This window comes from Anolis carolinensis, chromosome 6 (genome assembly GCF_035594765.1).
Source record: "Anolis carolinensis isolate JA03-04 chromosome 6, rAnoCar3.1.pri, whole genome shotgun sequence".
NCBI lineage: Eukaryota > Metazoa > Chordata > Lepidosauria > Squamata > Dactyloidae > Anolis > Anolis carolinensis.
The window spans coordinates 11,216,023-11,237,253 of record NC_085846.1 but is presented as its reverse complement, the minus strand read 5'-3'; the positions used below and the strand labels follow the sequence as shown (position 1 = coordinate 11,237,253).

General features: G+C 45.1%; 1 protein-coding gene across 1 annotated transcript; it reads left to right on the top strand.

Annotated features, from left to right (window-relative positions):
• The first annotated feature begins 7,522 nt into the window (after window positions 1-7,522).
• On the top strand, window positions 7,523-20,627 carry pip4p1 (phosphatidylinositol-4,5-bisphosphate 4-phosphatase 1). The gene is made up of 7 exons (XM_003223868.4): window positions 7,523-7,798; window positions 9,112-9,314; window positions 14,431-14,537; window positions 15,414-15,519; window positions 16,754-16,806; window positions 17,178-17,268; window positions 18,570-20,627. The coding sequence occupies exons 1-7, from the start codon at window positions 7,657-7,659 to the stop codon at window positions 18,711-18,713; spliced, it is 846 nt and encodes a 281-aa protein (XP_003223916.1). The 5' UTR covers window positions 7,523-7,656; the 3' UTR covers window positions 18,714-20,627.
• Window positions 20,628-21,231: the final 604 nt, after the last annotated feature.

Genomic DNA, 21,231 nt, shown 5'->3' with positions numbered 1-21,231 from the left:
TGCTGCGGGAACTTCTGAAGTTTCAATGACAGGGGGGAAGAAACGTGGATGGAAGCCGTAGTTTGCAAAGAACGGCGTTTCTTTTGTAGAAGCTTGAACTCCATTGTTGTAGGCAAACTCAGACAGTGGTAACAGAGAAGCCCAATTGTCCTGTTGGTAGTTTACATAACAGCGAAGATACTGCTCCAAAGTGGCATTGGTGCGCTCCGTTTGCCCATCTGTTTGGGGATGATGAGCTGAAGATAAGCGAGAGTCTATGCCCAATAGTTTTTGTAGTGCCTTCCAAAAACGAGAGGTGAATTGAGATCCACGGTCTGTGACTAAACTCTTGGGCAATCCATGTAGTCTGAAAACATGTTGAAGAAATAGATCCGCAGTTTCTTTGGCCGTGGGGAGGCCTTCGCAGGGAATGAAATGGGCTAACTTGGTGAAAAGGTCCACCACCACTAAGATCGTGGTGAATCCACAGGAAGGTGCTAGGTCAGTGATGAAATCCGCGGAAATTATTTCCCATGGGCGAGATGGGGTAGGAAGGGGGTGTAAAAGCCCTGAGGGCTTCTCCCTTCGTATCTTGGAGCGCTGGCATACTGGGCAGGTGTTGACATATTTTTCCACATCCTTGCGGATCTTGGGCCACCAAAAATCCCTTAGGATCAAATGCATAGTTTTAAATAGTCCGAAGTGTCCTGCTGGTTTGCAGTCATGACACAGACGAAGCGCTTTTTCCCTGCCCGGTCCGGGTGGGATATAAACATGATTTCTATAGCAGAGCAGCCCATCTTTAAGCGAAAAGGGAAAATGCAGACCTTGGCGAAGTTGGTCCTGCGCCCAGGCATCTGCTTGCTGACTAGCCCTGATTTCTTGAGCACAGATGGGTCCTGGAGTAGGGGAAGTTGAACCAATGGGAATGGATTTGGTGTTCCCCACCGTGAGCGTGGCAAAGTTCTCGGGTTGTAGCAGTTGGGATTCAAAGGTCTCCTTGCGTCCTGCAGCGTATTCCGGTTTACGTGACAGGGCGTCTGCTTGCTTGGTTTGGGCTGGGGTCACATAATGGATCTGGAAGTTGAAACGTTCAAAGAATAAAGCCCAACGTTGCTGCCTCTGATTTAGTTTGCGGGCAGTTCTTAGATGTTCTAGATTACGATGATCAGTGTGGACTTCAATGGGAAATTTGGCCCCTTCTAGCCAATGTCTCCAAGTTTCAAAGGCTGCCTTTATGGCCAGTAGTTCTTTTTCCCAAATGGTGTAATTCCTCTCTGGTGTGGTTAGTTGACGAGAATAAAAGGCACAGGGATGGAGGTGATCTCCCACCGGTTGTAAGAGTACAGCCCCAATTGCCACATCAGAGGCGTCCGCTTGCACCACAAAAGGGGTTCCAGGATTTGGGTGCTGTAGAATTGGCTGGGAGGTGAATAGTTTCTTTAGTTGCTGGAACCCTTTCTCTGCTTGATCAGTCCAGCGGAAAGGCTGCTTTCCACGGATGCAGCTAGTGATGGGGTCGGACCAGCGGGCAAAATCTGGAATGAACTTGCGGTAATAGTTCGCGAACCCCAAGAAACGCTGCACCTCTTTCTTGTTAGTTGGCGCCCGCCATTCCAATACTGCTGAAACCTTGGCTGGATCCATGGAAAGCCCTAGAGGCGAGATGCGGTAACCAAGGAAATCTACCTCTTGTAGATCAAAGGCGCATTTTTCCAGCTTGGCATAAAGTCCATGATCCCGCAATCGTTGTAACACCATTTTGACGTGGTTCTCATGTTCTGATTGTGATCTAGAAAACACCAAAAAATCGTCCAGGTAGATTATCAAGAACCTGTCTAGATAGTCCTGAAAAATGTCATTGACAAAATGCTGGAACGTTGCGGGGGCTCCGCATAAACCGAAATTCATAACTCGGGACTCAAATAATCCGAATTTGGTCTGGAAGGCGGTCTTCCACTCGTCCCCTTCCCTGATGCGAACTAAGTTGTAAGCCCCCCGAAGATCCAGCTTGGTGTAAACCTTGGCTCCTCGAAGCCGATCCAGTAGATCCGAGATTAAGGGCAGGGGATAGCTGTTCCGCTTGGTGATATTGTTCAATGCTCTGTAGTCCACCACCAAGCGTAGTTCCCCTGACTTCTTCTTCACAAACATCACTGGGGAGGCGGCTGGGGATTGAGAGGGTCTGATGAATCCCTTGCGAAGGTTTGTCTCTAGGAATTCCCTGAGAGCTTCTTGCTCTGGTTCAGTCAGGGAGTAGAGATGCCCTCGCGGGATCGGGGCCCCCTCCACCAAGTCAATGGCACAGTCATAAGGTCTATGTGGGGGTAATTTTTCGGCTTCTTTCTCATTGAATACATCCCAATACTCGGAGTACTTCTTTGGCAAGGTGATGATGGGCTCGGTGTCTGTGGCATGGCATACCTTGGCTACGAGGCAATGGTTTTGGCAGTACGGTGAAGCAAACTGCAGTTCTCTGTTGGACCAGGAGATGTTAGGGTCGTGGAGAGTCAGCCATGGAATTCCCAAAATCACAGGGAAATGGGGGACCTCGGTAACAAAGAAGGAAATCTCTTCCATATGTTCCCTTATCCACATCCTGGTGGGTTCCGACCACTGACTTACGGGGCCCGTCTTGAGGGGGCGGCCGTCTATGGCTTGCACCACACGGGCATTCTTGAAATCATGATATTGTAATCCCAGAGAGTCGGCATACTCTCTATCGATGAAATTGTTGGTAGCTCCAGAGTCTATCATGGCGTGGATCATGACGGGTCCCCTTTTTGCTGACCATAATGTGACCACGAGAAGGAACAGGACCCCGGTTGGCGGCTCTTGGATGGATTTTTTGACCGGGTTGGCGAGCCTCTCTACACCCGGTCGTTGGCTTCCCCCGCCGGCTGTGTGCCAGTCGGCTCAGACGCCTTCGTCTCCGTGGAGGACGCCGCCGCAAGACGGGCGGCAGGCTTCCCTTTGGCTGGGCACTCTCTGGCGAAGTGGCCCCCGTTCCCGCAGTACCAGCAGAGGTTTAAGCGTTGACGACGGGCCTTCTCGGCGGCATCTAGTCTGGGACGCACATTGCCCAACTGCATCAGCACCTCCTCGCCTCCTCTGGGGTATGGGGTTGGCGGTGGGGGTCTCCACACCGGACGTGGCTGAACGCTGGCGGGAGCGGGGGGTTTTGTCCCGGCTCTACTGCCCTGGCCTCGAACCCACTGTTTCCTGTTAGCAATCATGACTTCAGCCCGTAAACATTGATCAATGAGTGCCTCGAGGGTCTGGGGAGGATCCACCTTGGAGATTTCTTCCAGCATTTCAATGTTGAGACCCTCCCGGAATTGTCCCCTGAGGGCTACATCGTTCCAGCCGGTGTTGTGGGCCAGTACTCGGAACTCGGCTATATACTGAGACATAGGTCTGTCTCCTTGGAAAAGGCGACGGAGTTTGTGACCGGCTGCCTCCAAATTGTCCTCGATTCCCCAAGTCTCCTTGAGGTGGTCCAAGAAGTGTTGCGCTGATCTTAGGTGTGGAGAGGCTTGGTCGTACAGTGCCGTCGCCCAGCTGGCCGCTGGCCCGTCTAGAAGACTGTAAACCCATGCCACTTTGATGTCTTCTTGGGGAAACTCGGCAGCACGGGCCTCTAGATAAGCTTGACATTGGCGACGGAAGACATGAACCTTAGAAGCTTCTCCAGTAAACTTGGTTGGCAACGCCATGGCCGGAAGACGAATTCCGCGTTCCTTCAAACCCCTTATTTCTCCATCCTGTGCATTGAGCTTATCACGGATTCGGTCCACCTCATCCTTGTCGATGGTGTAGGTAATCGGCTGGCCGCTCGGCCCAGGTACGACTCCGGTAGACATTCTGGCCGAGGTTAATTGGTGCTTAGGGTGGCGGAGTCAAACTGTCACGACCCAGGCTGCAGAGCACCAATAACCATACACAGAGGCCAGAATCTATCTAATATCTTTATTGAAGGAATATATAAAGTTAATAAAAACAAGTGTAGAAAATAGTCCAGAATTAGACCTTTCAGGAAAGGTCAGAATTAGTCCAAAAAAGCAATGTCCAATAAGAAATATTAAGGTCCAAAGTTGTAATCCAATAACCGAAACACTCACTTTGCCAAGCAAAGTGAGGGGAGATGACAAGGTCCTTTAGTCCATGAAACTTGAGCGAGGCTAGGAAATAACTTGATACTTGAAACAAGGCTTGAACGTGGAACAAGGTAACTAAGAACAAGAACAAGGTCCGTGGAATAACTTGATAAAATCCGTGGAACAAGGCAAGGATTGATCCTGGGAAACAAGGCAAAGTCCGTAGATAAACAAAGGCTGGGAAGCAAGGCGAAGGCTGGATAGCAAGGCAAGGCTTGAGCAGGAGCGAGGCTTGAATCGGAGCGCGCTGTCCAGACACAACTCGCTCCGTAGGCTGACGAATTGACTCCGCGAAGTTACTACGCGGGTAAAACACCTAAATAGAGTCTAACTTTCCCGCCGAAGCAGTTCTCTGGGAATCAGAACCGAAAGCTAAACTCTGAGACCAGATGTGAGACTCCCCAAAGATTCTCACGAGAAGCAGTCTTAATTGGCCACATTCTTAGCTGCAATCCTCGCACTCCTGCGCGAAGCTGATTCCAAACTTCTCTGTTGTTTACAAAACTCCCGGCGCAAGAACACGGGAGAAGTAGGCTCTGGGCTTGTTTGACATACTTCTGGGAGACAACTTTCTTGCAGGTGCAAGGTTCCCAGATCTGCCTGGGAAAGATCTGGCTGAGAGGAATCCAGTTCAGACTGGGAAGGTAAAAAACCCAAGTTTTCATCTTCATCAGGAATTACAATGTCCTGAGCAGGACTACAAGGCCCATGGGTCATCACAATTTCCAACTTTTGAATTACTCTGTATAAGTTGGTTTGTTGGAACCCTGACACAATCCTTTAGAGTTCTTTATAGTCTGCATTGGGGTGACCTATCCTGGGGACAAGATAGCATAAAATTGGATGTATGAGAAGCACAAAATGTTCTAGATAAGAAATTATTTTTCAGTCCTATATCTTCAATGAGCGTTAGAGCCTGATCCATGCATGTTTACTCATTTATTCAAGTAACACATGAAATGTTGCTTATCACAAAGACATCAGGATATTCAGGACTGTGAATGAAGACAAGGCAGATTAACAATCAATGTGGGTGCATCTACACTGCATCATTAATGCAGTTTGACACCACTTAAACTGCTATGAATCAATGCTATGGAATTGTGGGATTTGTAGTTCACAAAGTCTTTGGTTTTCACTGCCAAAAAGTACTGGTGATTCACCAAACTATAACTCCCAGGATTTCATCACATAGAATCATGGCAGTTAAAGTGGTATCAAACTGTATTAATTCTATAGCGTAGATGCACCCTGATTCTAGAGTCTGTGCCCATGGTACCATTGATAATCTGACCCTGATTCCACACTTTTGATGAGATACTCCAGCATTGGGAATGGAGCTGAATAAATGACTGCAAAACTGCAGGCTCATGATTTCCAAAAGCATTTCTGTGTGATCTGGAAAGCCATAGAAGGGCTACTAAAGGAAACTCTTCCCTTGATTTGGTTATGGATGAGCACGGCATTGTTCATAATCTTAGATCCGGTTTCTTTGATTTAACATCTGAAGCAGTTGTTCTATAGCTGCCCCATTTTTACATTTCCCCCCAATTAAGTGAGACATTCCTTTGCTTACTTTCATCTCCTCCCTTTTGATTCTTATTGCTTTCTGAAATGAGATTCATTCTGGTTATACATGAAGCCACTGGGGGAGTTTTGGAGTTCGATGCCATCTGTAAGCAGATGATGTCCAACTTTATCACTCCTTTCCACCTTCTGCTAAGGAGGCTGTCCAGGTCCTGAACCGGTGCTTGGTGGCTATGACAATTTGGATGAAGGTAAACAAATTGAAATTGAATCCAGACAAGACAGAGGTGCTCCTGGTCAGTCGGAAGGCCGAACAAGGTATAGGGTTACGACCTGTGTTGGATAGGGCTATACTCCCCCTGAAGATACAGGTTCGCAGCTTGGGAGTTGTTCTGGACTCATTGATGAGCCTGGAACCCCAGGTTTCAGTGGTGGCCAGGGGAACTTCCGCACAATTAAAACTTGTGTGCCAGCTTCCCCTGTACCTTGGGAAGTCAGACTTGGCCATGGTAGTCCATGCTCTTGTTACATCTCGAATAGACTACTGCAATGTGCTATATGTGGGGCTGCCTTTGAAGACTGTTCAGAAGCTCCAAGTGGTCCAACGATTGCTCACTGGAGCAACGTACAGGGAGCATCAAACCTCTTTTCTATGTCTGCTCCACTGGCTGCCAGTCTGCTACCGAGCACAATTCACAGTGCTGGCTTTGGCCTATAAAGCTCTAAACGGCTCCAATCCAACTTACCTGTCCGAACATATGACCCAGTAGAGTCAGCAGGGGAGGCCCTGCTCTCAGTCCCACCCCCTACACACCTATACTGAACACAGTTTTATACCACTTTAACTGCCATGGCAAACAAGGGAGTCAACGTTTTACAAGGTCTTTAGCATATACAGTAGAGTCTCACTTATCCAAGCTAAACGGGCCGGCAGAAGCTTGGATATTATCTTGGATAATAAGGAGGGATTAAGGAAAAGCCTATTAAACATCAAATTAGGTTATGATTTTACAAATTAAGCACCAAAGCATCATGTTATACAACAAATTTGACAAAAAAAGTAGTTCAATACGCAGTAATGTTATGTTGTAATTACTGTATTTATGAATTTAGCACCAAAATATCATGATATATTGAAAACATTGACTACAAAAATGCCTTGGATAATCCAGAACCTTGGATAAGCGAGTCTTGGATAAGTGAGACTCTACTGCACCCTTATTTGCATATGCTAATTTTTCCTACTCATAATGGTGACACTCCTCAAAGTGATTCTTTGATCACATCAAGATCTGCATATATATCAAATTTTATCACTTAATTCTAAAACTAGATTCTATCCTTTTTAATAAAAAGCTGACTGGGATGTCAATCATGCAATGAGGGGCGGGGCAATGTCAAGTAAGGTGATATGGAAGGGGCGGGGCCAACATTCAGAGGGTCAATAAGAGAGGGCGGGGCCACCTTTGGGTGAGAGACGCTTGAGTTTCAGTCTGCCCAATGAGCGCACTCTGTTTTAGGCACGTGGAAAAGTTCCCCTCGTCTCGACCAATGAGCATTCGGCAATGGGATCAGACTATGGAACAGCGATTGGTTTCAGCCAATCAGAGAGCACACACTCCGTCGTCTAGCCTCCATTCCCTCAGGGAAGTGGGAAGACCAAGCGAGGGCCTGTGGGGAGAAAAGGGGCGGGACTTTTCAAGGCAACCAATGAAAAAGCTAGAGGTTGAGAGTGACACGCCTGGCGGCTAATGAATGCAAAAGAATACTATTCAGGGCTTGTCCCCCCCACTCGACGAATCAGAAAACGAACTGGTGGTGACGCGACGTTGCCCCTGGTCATGTGATACAACGAGCGTCCTTTTCGTAGGAAGGAAGCGTCAGTGGTCACGTGACGGGAGTAGGTGGGAGGGGAGAGCGAAAGGAGGAGTGGTACGGAAGCCGAGAAGAAACGCGCTTGGAGGCGGTTGCGGTTACAAGAGCGGCGGCAGCGATGGCTGCGGACGGCGAGCGCTCCCCGCTGCTCCCGGCTGAGCCCGGGGATGGGAACGGCAGCGCCGGGGGCCTGGTGGGGCCTGCCGGGCTGCCCTCGGGAAACAACTCCAACCCGCCGGGGAAGCCCAACCCGCCTCAAGGTGAGCTACGCCCCCTCATGAATATGCATGAGGGGCAGCTGAGGCGCGAGGGTGGGCCCGATAATGGAGGGAGAGCATCCTGTAGACTCACTGGCTCAGGGGACCAGGGGGCGGGGCTACATACCATGTGGGCCGGGTTGTAGCTCGTGTGGGCGGGGCCTTGCTCCAAGCTTGAGTGCCTCTATGCCAGGCATGGTCAAATTTGGGCCTCCCTCCAGGTGTTTTGGACTTCAACTCCCATCATTCCTAACAGTTTCAGGCCCTTTCCTTTTCCCCCTCAGCCGCTTGAAAAGGAAGGTGCCTGAAGCTGTTAGGAATGATGGGAGTTGAAGTCCAAAACACCTGGAGGGCCAGAGTTGGCCCAGGCCTAGTTTAGATGCATGCCTAGAGGGTATAATTTGGTACAGGTTTATAAACTATGCTTTAAATCTTCCGGGCTGAGGAGCAGGGTATAAAATAATAGATAGAATAAATATTATTTATTTATTTACTGTATTTCTACCCCGCCCTATCTCAACCCCGAAGGGGACTCAGAGCAGCTTCCAAATAATTCAATGCCGCATTAATCTAAAACAAACAAAATCCAATGTACAATACAATTCAATGTGCTGAATTGTATTGTATATAGTATTAAAATCCTAAACCAGTGGTTCTCAACCTGTGGGTCCCCAGATGTTTTGGCATTCCAACTCCCAGAAATCCTAACAGCTGGTAAACTGGCTGAGATTTCCTGGAGTTGTAGGCCAAAGCACCTGGGATCCACAGGTTGAGAACCACTGGTCTAGCCCATGCAAGAGGCAATAATATATCGATTAACATTAGCAAGTTGTGATATTGTTTGGATTAAATAGGAAACCTTTTTTTAAAATGTTGCCTCATACTTTAGATACACACAGTAGAGGGAGTGGTCTGGGGTTATTGTGACTGACAATTTTCAAGTCTGCATGGAAGCAAATCAGAAGACAGAAGGATTGTGGAAGAAAAGGCATGGATTAAAATGCAGCAGTACAAAGTATAAGCAAGATAAGATGCAAAATTGGGACAGGGTGCAAAAATTGGGGCGGATTTAGCTGTGTCTGAAGGGACTAATGTTAACTCAGTTCTGAATTTGCTTTGGTTTCCCCACCACCACCAGTTTAAAGGGTCTATTCAAAATACTGCATTCTAGTCACTTAATAGGTTCAGTACTCTGGACAGCTCCATTAAACTGTGGAATAAGTCAAAATGCATTAGTTGGATAACTTATTATGAAGGTGTGGTTGCTCCTAGCCAATGCTCTTTTTCCTGACTTATCTCCCTTATCTCTTGCAAAGGATTTCCTTCTTTTGGCGGCATCAATGATGGGGGCCAGGCAGCCGTTCTGCCCGGAGAGGACCCTCCGCCCTACTCCCCAATGGCTTCGCCAGAGAGTGGCAGCGCTCCCATGATCACCTGCCGGGTCTGCCAGAGCCCCATCAATGTGGAGGGCAAGATGCATCAGCATGTGGTGAAATGTAGCGTCTGCAATGAGGCCACGGTGAGCAGTCTTGAAGGGGCAGGGAGTGGGCAAATTATGGGCAATAAGATCGAATGGCTTTCAAAAAACTGGACATACAGTAGTAACATTGAGGATGAATAGTGTGCCAGGAAGTGTGAGGTTTAAGCCACTTCTCTTCTCACCTATGGAGTAGATGAATACCCAGAGGCATGATTCTATCTGCTGTATTCAGTATAATTTTGCCAGATAGCAAACTTGTGACATAGAATACACAGAATCTCACAGAGGAAATGGTGTCTTGTGTTCTTAAATTTTATCACAAGTATTTGGGGAAATTATTTTTTGGACTTTGATGTAGAACAGTGGTTCCCAATCTGTTGTCCGCAGACCACCAGACAACAGTGGTCCACAGGAACTAAAATATGGTCCGCAGCCTCACTGTGACTACACCGTTGCCTCGAAAACACGAATCAGTTTTTGGTAAACTTTAAATTCGGTTTGGTTATTTGGGGTGCTGATTCAGAAAATTGCATTGGATAGACCACATCAGCTCTAAATTATTAAATATGGTTTTCTGTGGGCAAGTAGATGGTGACTACTGGGTGGCATATGTTCTGTATCAGAAACTAGAGCTGATGTGGTCTATTCAATGCAATTTTCTGAATCAGCACCCCAAATAACCAAATCTAATCTAAATTTTACCAAAAGTGACTTGTAATGCTTTTGGTACTAATGTTGGAGAGTGGTCCCTGGTCCAAGTGGTCCCTGGTCAAAAAAAGGTTGGGAACCACTGGTATAGAAGGAACAACACTTGTGAGATCAGAACCTGGATGGAAGACTGGGGAGAGGATGTAGCTTGATGGTTAATTTGGTAAATTACTATACATCTCCAGTTGCATTTAGGAAAGCAACTGAAGTCCTAGAAAGCCATTACCAGTCCATGTGAACAAGGGCTAGGGATACCATCAGTTTCAATCTCATGGTCAATAGGGAAGATGCGTATTGTAATTTCACAATATCTAGCGGGTAACAAAGCCATCACCAGCATCCCATAGCAAATATTGAACTAGATTGACTCTTAAGGTTTTTGCGGTATAAAGCAGCTTAGAATCATAGAATAGTAGAGTTGGAAGAGACCTCACAGGCCATCCAGTCCAACCCCCTGCAAGAAGCAGGAAAATCTCATTCAAAGCACCCCTGACAGATGGCCAGACTCTGCTTAAAAGCTTCTAGAAGATTACTTAAGAGTCATTTGTTTATCATTTTGTCCTAAAAGGATTTTATTAGATTGTTACCTGTTGTGTGGTTTTAACTAGAATTTTTATATTATATATTTTTATTGTGATGAGGATTGGCTTTAAATTTATTGTTCATTTTATGGTTTTAAAAGGCATTAATTTTTATATTGTATATCTTGGTAGGCCACTTCACCTTTGAAGGGTCTTTTCCTAAAAGGCAGATTACAAATATATTAACTGTGAAGGTACATTTCATTTATTTGCTTGGTTTATAAGAAGAAAAAACCTTGTTTCCTTCTGGGAGACTGAAGAGAGTTTGGGTCATGTAGTTAAACTGATTGGTAAGAGATTTAGATAAGGACAACTGAAATACTCCGCATTACACGCACTTTAGAGCAGTGGTTCTCAACCTGTGGGTCCCCAGATGTTTTGGCCTTCAGCTCCCAGCTGGTAAACAGGCTGGGGTTTCTGGGAGTTGTAGGCTAAAACACCTGGGGTTGAGAACCGCTGGTTTAGAGGGAGTTGTATACTTAGTAGTTGGGTTTAAAATGAAATTAGGCAAGTCCTTGGAGGATAAAGAGGCCAGCCAAAGGCCACTAGTTATGATGGCTATATGGGACCTTTGGGTTCAGTAGCAGTATGACTCTTATCTTGAATTTCTGGGGAAAACAAAAAAAGAAGTGAAACAGTTTCTCTCATATTTGTGGCGTTCTGAAAGGCATCTGATGGGCAGTTCTGGGCTGGAGACTAGATGGACCACTTTCCAGGTTCAGTGGGGATTTTCCAGAAACCTTATAAGTAGGGAACAAGTTTGGCTTATCACGCCTATTTAGAATGACAGGTGGTAAGGACTTGTGAAAGTGGAAGTCTAAAACATCTGGAGAGCCAAGGGTTCTCTTCCTTCTATTGAGTTGGTTGTTGTTATGCCTCATTTGCAAGTTAGAAGTATTTTGGAGACGTTTTACATCTCTGACCTCACTTGCCCCCTTTGTCCCCTATATATATATTACATTGGAAGGTTCAAGAAGGGTACTCCCTCTTCCAAATGCCTTACAGGTCACAATCTCTGTGAGCCATAATACTGCTTTGTCATTACAGAAGCAATTGTAATGTAGCTTTTCTCAACCTGGTGCCCTCTGGTTATTTTGGACTAATATTCCCATCAGCTTCTGCTGCCATGGCCAGGGGTGATATAGGTTGCACTTAGAAATATCCAAATAGCCATCTACTAGAGACTCAGCCTTAATGAGATAACTTACATGAATCAATTTGAACAAACTGAAAGGAATCAGTGGGAGCAATGGGATTCTACTGAAGAATCATTGAGTGTGTCCTCCCTTGCGTTTTCTTTTCCTTGCTCGTCTTTTTGCAAAGCTTCTCAACGTTAAAGTCTTTTTCATTTTCCTTAAGAGAAAATTAGAGAGAACGCAAACTGTTAAAATAAATATAAATCTCAAAGTCAGGATTGCCAACCTGCAGCAGTTTTAGTTCCTTGGTAAGATGACTCCACAGAACTGGCATGACATGTTGCTCCTTGGACATGCTCCAGTGTCTGAAATGAAATCTTTGAGCATGCATTCTGGATGCTTTTTCATTCTCTTTCTAGAACAGGCATCTGAATTGAAGTAAATCCAACCCCCAATGTCTGGTTAAGCCTGCCTGGCAGCTTCTCTCACTGAAAGTGAGACACCCCTTAGTGATGTTAAAAAATAAAACTGTGGTTAAGAAGGATAGGTGATTGAACTTTGGACTTGGAATTATACCTTGGGTTTGCTATGAAGTTAGCATATTGTGATGATGGGTCTCCTCCTACTCTGCCTTGCTCCATGTTGATATTAGTAAAATAAATCGATCTCATGGAGATGTAACCAGACTGACGGAAGCTTCAGGCACTTCTTACACATTCCACGTGTTTTATTTCTTGTGTTTGCTTTCTTCTGCCTGTGGCTGCTTTGACGAATGTCCTTTAGGCAGATATTGCAGCCCTTGTGTATAATGCTTTGCATACTGACGGTTCTATAACAAGGCCTTGTTCTCACAAATATCAATGGTGCTGGTGCCCTGATTTCTGGAATGTACCATTAAGCTTTTGTTTTATAGATTGACAGTGGCTTTTTTGGGTCTTGATCACGGAGTGGTCTTTTCCACTAACTGCTATTTTTAAATAGCAAGATTAAAGATTTTACCATAATCTTCTTCCTGCAAAGTATGTGCTCTGCCAGTGAGCTGTTGCCGTTCTCCAGATGTGGGGCTTGGATCTGAGGCTGCTTGGGAATCTTCCCTCTAAACTATGAAATGACTTGTTGGACTTCTGTTCGCATCATTGCTGTGACCATTCTGGCTGGAAAAGGTGAGAGTCATAGTCTTCACACCTTTTCCATTCAGCAGGGCCAGTTCTCAGGGATTATGGGAGCAGTAGTCCACATTGGGGTGTGTTGCTTATCAGAGACCCAGCTAAAAGTCAGAAGGGGGCTATTTGTATGTGCACCTGACCTGCAGTTTGAACTGGTACAATCCAATTTTTAAATCTTAGCAATAGAAAAACAAAATACTGTATATATCCTAAACATAAAGTGCATCTTAACTGTGTATGCTGGATTTCTATGTGCTCTAGTCTCTGTAACTGTCAGCTGTTCAGAGTATTTTGTGCATTACAAGCTGGACAAGTCCTTCCAAGCATTGTTCTCTTTGAGGTCTGTGAAGGTGGTCTTTGGGTATTATTTGCTGTTGTATTTGTGTTGCATAGTGAAGAGCGGTGAGGATTTGAGGTCAAATTGATGATTTCTCTCAAGTCCATCTGTTAAGACTACCTTTCTTCTTCCAAACACTTCCTGTGTTTTCCTTTATGAAACTTGCTTTGTGTTTCTCATCTGAAATCCTTTTAAGAGACTTGAGATTAAAACATTTGACAGGAGGATATAAAATTAAAAACAAAATACCATCCTCCTTTGGCCTTTCCAACCTCCTGACTCAGCAGTTCATGAATCTGAACCACCATTGCCAAAGGTTTTACAGAAACCACATCCAGGACGTCTAGGTCTCATGTGAGACCTTCCCTTAATATCTTACACTTCTGAGCCTGTTTATGACCTTTCTTATCCACCACTGCCACTAAGCCCTCTTTGCACTGCGGGTTGCCTTTGCTGCGTAAAAGCGATGGACCACCGGCAGATTTTGTGCTTGATCTCACACTTGACTCAGTCCTGTTTAAGATCTTAATTCAGTCCTGAACAACAGAAATATCTGTGGATCTCCTGTAGCCCCACAGCTGCCAGAAGAACCATTTCAGTTTTTGCACAGTTTTTTAACCTGTTCTCCTTTTTATTTTATTTTTTCCCTCTCAATGCTGCTTCTCTAGCTGCCGGGCTGTGGTGCAGCTAGCTAGTAACCAGCTGCTATAAATCACTACTGATCGAGAGGACATGAGTTCGAAGCCCGGGTCGGGTTAAGCCTCCGACCATAAAAAAAAAAAAAAAAAATAGCCCCGGCTTGCTGTTGACCTAGCAGCCCCGAAAGACAGTTGAATCTGTCAATTAGGGAAATTTAGGGACGCTTTATGCGGGAGGCTAATTTAACTAATCTACAACACCATAAAACTGCTCACGAGGAAAAGAAGAGGAAGAACAGCCACCAATGGACGGTGAAGCAACAGCTCCCCCTGTGGCCGGAAATCGTGAAGCTGGAAGATGTTAAAAAAATGCCTCTGTGTCTGTCTAAAACTGAATGTTGTTTGTCTATTGGCATTGAATGTTTGCCATATATGTGTTCATTGTAATCCGCCCTGAGTCCCCTTCGGGGTGAGAAGGGCGGAATATAAATACTGTAAATAAATAAAATAAATAATTCTCAAACCAAGATATGTACATTGGCCTTGTCACTTTTGACTTTTGGATTCTGTTTCTTTCTGTCTGCTCCAGCCAATAAAAAATGCTCCACCTGGTAAAAAGTACGTGAGGTGCCCCTGCAACTGCCTCTTAATCTGTAAAGTGACGTCGCAGCGCATTGCTTGTCCTCGGACCTACTGGTAAGGGAAGCTTCTGGCTTTGACGTGTTTCAGTTCTACATCGCTGACTCTACTGTGTTTGTTCACAGTGTAAATGAAAAACATTTAACTATAATTAGCCTGACGTGTTGTGGCTGTAGAACTCAGGTGTGTTTCAGTAAGGGTGTGGTGGTTAGCAACGCTAGAAGGTGATCAGCCACAGAGGACAGACTCCAGTGTGAATTCCAAGCTTTTTTTCTTCCCAAAAGAAAGAGCAAAGGGCTGCAGTTCATACTAGCTATTGAAAGACACAAAATGTAATTAAAAATAGAAGTAAAGATTGGGTATCTCTTATCTGGAATCCAGTCTGAATTCCAAGGCTTGTTTTTTTTCCCCCCCAAAAGAAAGAGCAAAGTCCTGAAGTTCACACTGGCTATTGAAAGATATAAAATGTATTTAAAAATAAAGGTACAGGTTGAACATCACTTATTAGATATACTGGGAACTACTATACCTAGTAATCCTTTGGACTTAGAATTTGTTAGAGATTGTCCAATGCATGTTAGAATTGTTAAAACTCCAGATGGAGAGAAAAGAGATTATTGTTCAGGAAAAATCTGGGAGCAATGGTGCAGGAATGATGAGAAATTGGATTTTTGTCACTAAAAACAGTAGGCTATATCAGTGGGGAGTGCTACCATGTTGGAACAGTCGGCCCAAAGGGGGTAATTGCTTTTTATCTGAGCAATAAAGGCTAATTGTTACAAAACTCCAAATGGCCTGAGGGAGAACAAAGGAATAATAATAGATTTGGACTGGGAAGTGGCTCATGTGCTCTTTTCCAGGCTGTGATGCTCTGAATAGCAGGGAAAGGCTCACAAGGAGAGTGGGCTGATCTCTTTTGTCTTGTCTTCCCAGCAAAAGAGTCATCAACCTGGGCCCAGTGCATCCTGGTCCTTTGAGTCCTGAGCCCCAACCAGTTGGTGTGCGAGTCAACTGTGGCCACTGCAAAAACAATTTCTTGGTGAGTGGGATTTGGAAATGGGCTGAAAGGGGAGGCAGGACAGTCTGGGACCTTTCAGTTCAGTGCTTAAACGCTTGCTGGTGTTTGGAGAACTGCTTACTGTGGTGAGCCTCAGCAGAGAAGGGCAAATGTAGCCCTGGGGCTCTTTTTCCGAGGCGATTTTTATAGCTCTCCAGACTCCTCACCCCACAATTTTTCAGTCTCCAGAACAATTGGCTTTTCAAGTTGCTGGATCCTTGATCATTGTTTAACAGCAGTACAGTTGTACCACCACATTTGTAGTTTTGACTTTTGTGGATATAATTATTCACAGATTTTATTAGAAATGTTATCTTTAGGAATCTCTAGGTCTTCTGAAGGACACTGAGGCCACCTTCATCTAGTCATGCTGAAGGATTTCTAAAGAGAACATATCTCTAGGAATCTCTTAAATCCTCTAGTGTAATTCCACTGTCAACTTCCAGCAGAAGTCAGTCAAAGTCATGCTGAAAGACCTAGAAATTCCTAGAGAGGTGTTTTCTCAGGTAAACAATTGCAAATTCTTTATATGCTTTTTTCACTTTTACAGGGGACTTGTGCCCCTAATCTCAGCAAATGTGAAGAGCTGACTGTATTTACCAATTGTTCAATACTGGAAGTGTACTTCTCACTGCAGTTTGGTTTGCAATTTTTGGAGGGTTTGCAATTCATGGAGGGTTCAAGGGAAAGAAGAGTGCCTTCCAGACTTGTGAAGTTGCCCCTTAAAGTATGTATTCTGAAGTCAGATTACAAATGTGATCTGGCCAGAATGTGAGGTTTATATCAGAAAAGATACACAATCAGTGGCTTTAAGAGTCATTCTGACCTCTCACTCATATACCTCACAGTATTTTTATGAACCTAAAGTAGGTGGGGAGGCTATAAACTTTAGTCCAACTTCCTTGAAAAAAGGGCATGATTGAAGTCCAATTACCAGATGCATTGGCCAGCAGGCTATGGTCAAAGATTAAGATAGTATTTATAGAATTCTTGAAATGGTTGCAAGCTGTGATCATGGCCTCTCTGTTTTGGCAAATTGGGTAACTTTAGTGATTAATCGGCAAATAGATGTCTGATGAACACCTGACGCACTCCTGCCTTGATAGATAGGCATGCTGGGGTTCAGACACAGGACACTTCCTCCAGGTTCGACTAACCATCCTTTACCTTTCTCTCTCTCTCTCTCTCTCTCTCTTGTTCCTCTTCTTCCCTCTAGTGGACAGAATTCACAGACCGCACCTTAGCCCAATGTCCCCACTGCCGGAAAGTGTGAGTTTACTTGCTCTTGCTTAACCATTAAGGTATAACAGGAGAGATCTTCCCACTAGCAGCACTCAGGTGTTGAGAGAAAACTCTGGAAAACTGTCCTTGGGCTCTCAGTTCTACTGGCTAGATGTTCAGTTTGGGAATGTGATAACCGGGTGGAGATTTTGCTTCTCTGAGAAGAAAAGTACCAGCCCAGAAGGGTGCTTGAAACTGAGAGGAGTGTTTCTATGAAACAGAAGTCTGATATTTGGTTTGGGCCAGTCAGTGCAGTAGCCTCTTGCTGTGTGTTTCCTTGAGTGTTCACATCTGGGACTTGAGACCTCTAACAGAGTTGATTTCAGGAAAACTAATGGGTTTGTCCTTCCTGCCACCAGCTCCTCCATCGGGCGCCGTTACCCCCGGAAGAGATGTTTTTGCTGCTTCCTGCTGGGTTTGTTAATGGCTGTGACAGCAACAGGACTTGCAGTAAGTAGGGACAAGAGGATGTGATCCCTTTATAGCCCTTCTTGGCAATTGCAATAGGAATCTGAAGTGGATTACAACATGTTAACATCCATCATGAAATGTCTGGAACCAGGACAGGAGTTCTAATTTTTTTGTACTTCAAATCCCAAAGTCGAGTAGTGAAAAATATTGGGAGTTGCAGTCCAAAAAGATTTGGAGAATCATCTGATTCCAACAAGAGATATATAGACTTATCGAAGTCCAGATAAGCATTGCTCTGCATCGAGGTGAGGAATGTGTAGCTTACCAAATATTGCAGTTCTTTTCACCTCTTGTCAATATAGCTTGCGGGAGGTGGGATAATGGAAGCTGAAGTCCAACATTATCTATAGGGCCTTCAGAGCTTTCTCATTTTTGATTGTTTGATTACCAAAATCTCTCAGTAGGAATCTTTTGGAGGGTTCCAAAGACAATAAATAGCCAAATGACCAGAGCAGTACCCCAATATTGGAAGAGAATATGCCCTCTCTTCCTGCTCATTCACTGAGTCACTCCTGGAAAATGAGATGTGATGGAAGTCATTTCTAAGAACAGAAGGCCACATGTTTCAAATTCACAACATCATTTGCCACCCTTAGACTGGTGGCTCTGATAGTTTCCTATTTCAAGCAGTTGTTGAGTCAGTAAATCACCCTGGCCCTTTTCACTCTTGCATGCGAGAGCCCAAACCTTGAATGGAATTAGCTGTTGTTCTATAGCAGGCATGGGCAAACTTTGGCCTTTCAGGTGTTTTGGATTTCAACTCCCAGAAAACTCTAGCCAGTTTACTGACTTTTAGGAATTGTGTGAGTTGAAGTCCAAAACACCTGGAGGGCCAAAGTTTGCCCATGGCTGTTCTATAGGTAAACACAGTGGCAAGACTTCTGCTTCCTCCTTATATTGTAGTAATTCCAGCCATTCTGCCTTAATTTGTTTAGTTTAGAAGAGGAAAGGAATGAAAACTCACAGTGCAATCACCAACCAAGTAATTTAAATGTTTTTAAAATGGTACTGTAAAACAGAAATGGAACAGTGGCCTGCTAATTTTTTGAGGTACTCATGTCAGGTGTATTTTGAAGGTACATTTATTTTAACTGTGGCTTATGCTGATGGTTATAGCATATGTGCAAAGAGATATGTGCATGTATCTCCTTCCAACATCAGTGCTGTCAATGGAGGGTGAGATAAGTTAGAAAGTACAGCTTCAACTCTTTCTGGCAGCAGAAAAGCTTCTCCATCTCCTTGCTTGACTCCCCTTTTTTTGCCTCTCCCTTTGTTTCCAGTTCGGCACGTGGAAGCAAGCCCAGAAGTACAGCGGGATCTATGCCTCCTGGGCTCTGGTGATCCTCCTGGCTTTGGTGTGCCTGGGCCGAGCAATGTACTGGGCCTGCATGCGGGTCAGCCACCCCGTCCAGAACTTCTCCTGAGCGTCTGGGAGCTGCTTTCCATTTCCAGTTGCTGCTGCTACTGCTGCTACTCCCAGCATATCATCTGCCAGCCCCACTTGCCCCCTTTCTCTTCTACTTCTTCTCTCCATTATGGGGCTGGCACATTCCGTGCTCCTCCTCCCTGCTGTGCCAGCACCCCATTTGGTCATCACAGCTGCTGCTGCAACCCTCACCAGGGAACCATTGGACCTGAAGAAGACTGCAAAAATTGGGGGCTGCCAGCAGTTTCCCCTGAACCCCCCTTGGCAACAGAACCCTGCCTGCACCGAATTCAAGAGGAGTCAACTATGACTGAATATTTTGGGGGGAGTGAAGAAACTGGGGATTTGTTGCTGAGCATCTACTTCAGATGTTGGAATTACATGGCGCTGTGCCAGGACAGAGAATTAGGTGGGTTGTTAGGATACTTTGGTCAAAACGGCCCAATCCCAAGTGGAAACCCCAGCAGTAAATCGCTCCTCAGCCACTTGAATTACACTACAAAGATTCAGCAAAGGAGCACATTGTAGAGTCAGCAAGCTGCCCTTTCCTGCTGCTGAAATGTTTCTTGGCCAGGACAAAATTGGGTCATGGAGTTGCTGCTGCAAAGATTCATCCCTTGCCCTCTGCTCATGCGCTTTTGACATTTGCTGTCCTATAAAGGATGGCTTATATCCTGAGAGCCAAGGCACCTTGCACAGCAAATTGTGAGTTGGAGCCAGAGATGTGGGTGGCAAATGGTTCTCCACTGCTGGTTTCCCTCACCTCTTGGAAGAACTTTGATTACTTTGATGGCCAGTATTGGGCACCCTGGCTTTGGGTGCTCTGGATCCTTCCTTTCGCAAACCTGTCAATCAGTACCACCAAAAGCCAATCCCAAGGCCTCTTTGAACCCGTTGATCTGTGACCAGTCCCAGCATTCAAAGGCCTTGTGCCAAAAGAACCTTGGGAATTTCACTAGAACTTATCCTTGGGACATGTGAATTTTTCCTTTACTTCAGTCAACCTTTCCCCGTTTTAACCCCCCCCCCCCTTGCACATTCCTTGGTGGAGGACCTTTTTTTAACTTCTAAGAACCAAAACCAAGTGGGGTGGAAAGGAGGGACCGCCATCTTATCCATCATCATGTCACTGATTGTTGCCTCCTTTAAACAGAGAAACCTTTCCCACCATTGCACTGAGACCATCAAACTGAACCCATGTGGTGGGATCAAATTCTTTTCTTTTCTTGCGCATCAGCTGGCTGTGGGCATTTTGTCTGATTTGATACAGGACACTATGCTTTGTGCTTTTTCCTACCAGCAGTTCCATTGTGGGCTTTGCTCTTCTGCTTAATTTCCAACCTTCATTTCTGTCTTTGAGCTGATAAAGTATTTCCCCCTTCTCTCATCACTCTTCCTTCACCTTCTCATCCCTGTTTTCATGATGCCTCTGAGGTTTGAGTTGGGAGGACTCTAACCCCTCAGAGACATTTACTTGGAGGAGAATGGTGTCAACAGAAGTAGGGAAGGAAAAAACACCCATCAGAGCCACAAAGAAGCATTCTTGTTAGGAAAGTGTTCCAGCCCAGTTTGTGTGCCTGTCTGCCTTGGTGTTTCTAATTCATTCTCACATATCCTCCCGTCCTCCTGGCTTTTGAGCTTGCCTCCCCAATCTCTTTGCTGTTGCAGCGTGTATATACAAGTGATTAATGTGTACATAGAGCTATTTAAAGATCATTCCTCCATGGTGGCTGCCTGCTTGCGTCTTTCCTTCTGCCTGTGTGCCTGTGTTTTCTCCTTCCCTTTCTTTCTCTGTCTCTCTCACACTTTCTTCTCCTTACAATGAAATTTATCTGCCACCTTTTCTCTCCACAGCCAAAGGAGGAATGAACAAAATAATTGGATGGTTGTAAATAAAAGTAAATTCCATAGACTGATGGGAATATTTCTCACCAGGGGAGGGTAGATGGTCTCTTTGGCTTTGCTTTCACTGTGAGCTTTGGTAGCTTAAAGAGAATAATTTTAGCCCAATTACCTTGTCTTGAAAATGCTGGAGGAACCACATTGATTAAAGGCCTATGCTGTTGACAGTGGCCAATCAGTTGACCACCAGAAGCCCAGAGCAGGACATGAGTAAACCTATGTTCTCCATCTTTTGCACTTGAGCAACTGACAATGGCATGCTACCTTTGGTACCTGCTTAGACCTTAATGGGAAATGGTCCATTACCATTTAGCTGTCTGAGGAAAGACTGCATCAAAATGCCATTTTTCAGATTATAGGCCTGTCTGGATAGGTACTGTTTGGCAGCAGCTCTCCCAAGTTTGCTGGGATTCTTAGAAGGGGGTTTAGGGTTCTTTAGTCCTTCATTTTAATCTGAAATTACTGTAGTCCCTTGCCATTCACCATGCTGAGTGGAATGTCTGGAGGTTTATTCCCAAAACATTTGATCGCTCTAAAGGTTTTCTGCCCATTTGAACAAGAAAGAGCAGAGATTTAGCCCGAGACATTTTGAATATGTACCTCCCTACTAAGGA

What these genes read in the sequence shown, in the direction of transcription:
- pip4p1 (XM_003223868.4), top strand. Translation starts at nt 7,657, where the DNA reads ATGGCTGCGGACGGCGAGCGCTCCCCGCTGCTCCCGGCTGAGCCCGGG. An exon ending in GAAGCCCAACCCGCCTCAAG is followed by an intron (nt 7,799 to 9,111) that starts GTGAGCTACGCC and finishes TCTCTTGCAAAG; the next exon opens with GATTTCCTTCTTTTGGCGGC. An exon ending in TGACAGCAACAGGACTTGCA is followed by an intron (nt 17,269 to 18,569) that starts GTAAGTAGGGAC and finishes CTTTGTTTCCAG; the next exon opens with TTCGGCACGTGGAAGCAAGC.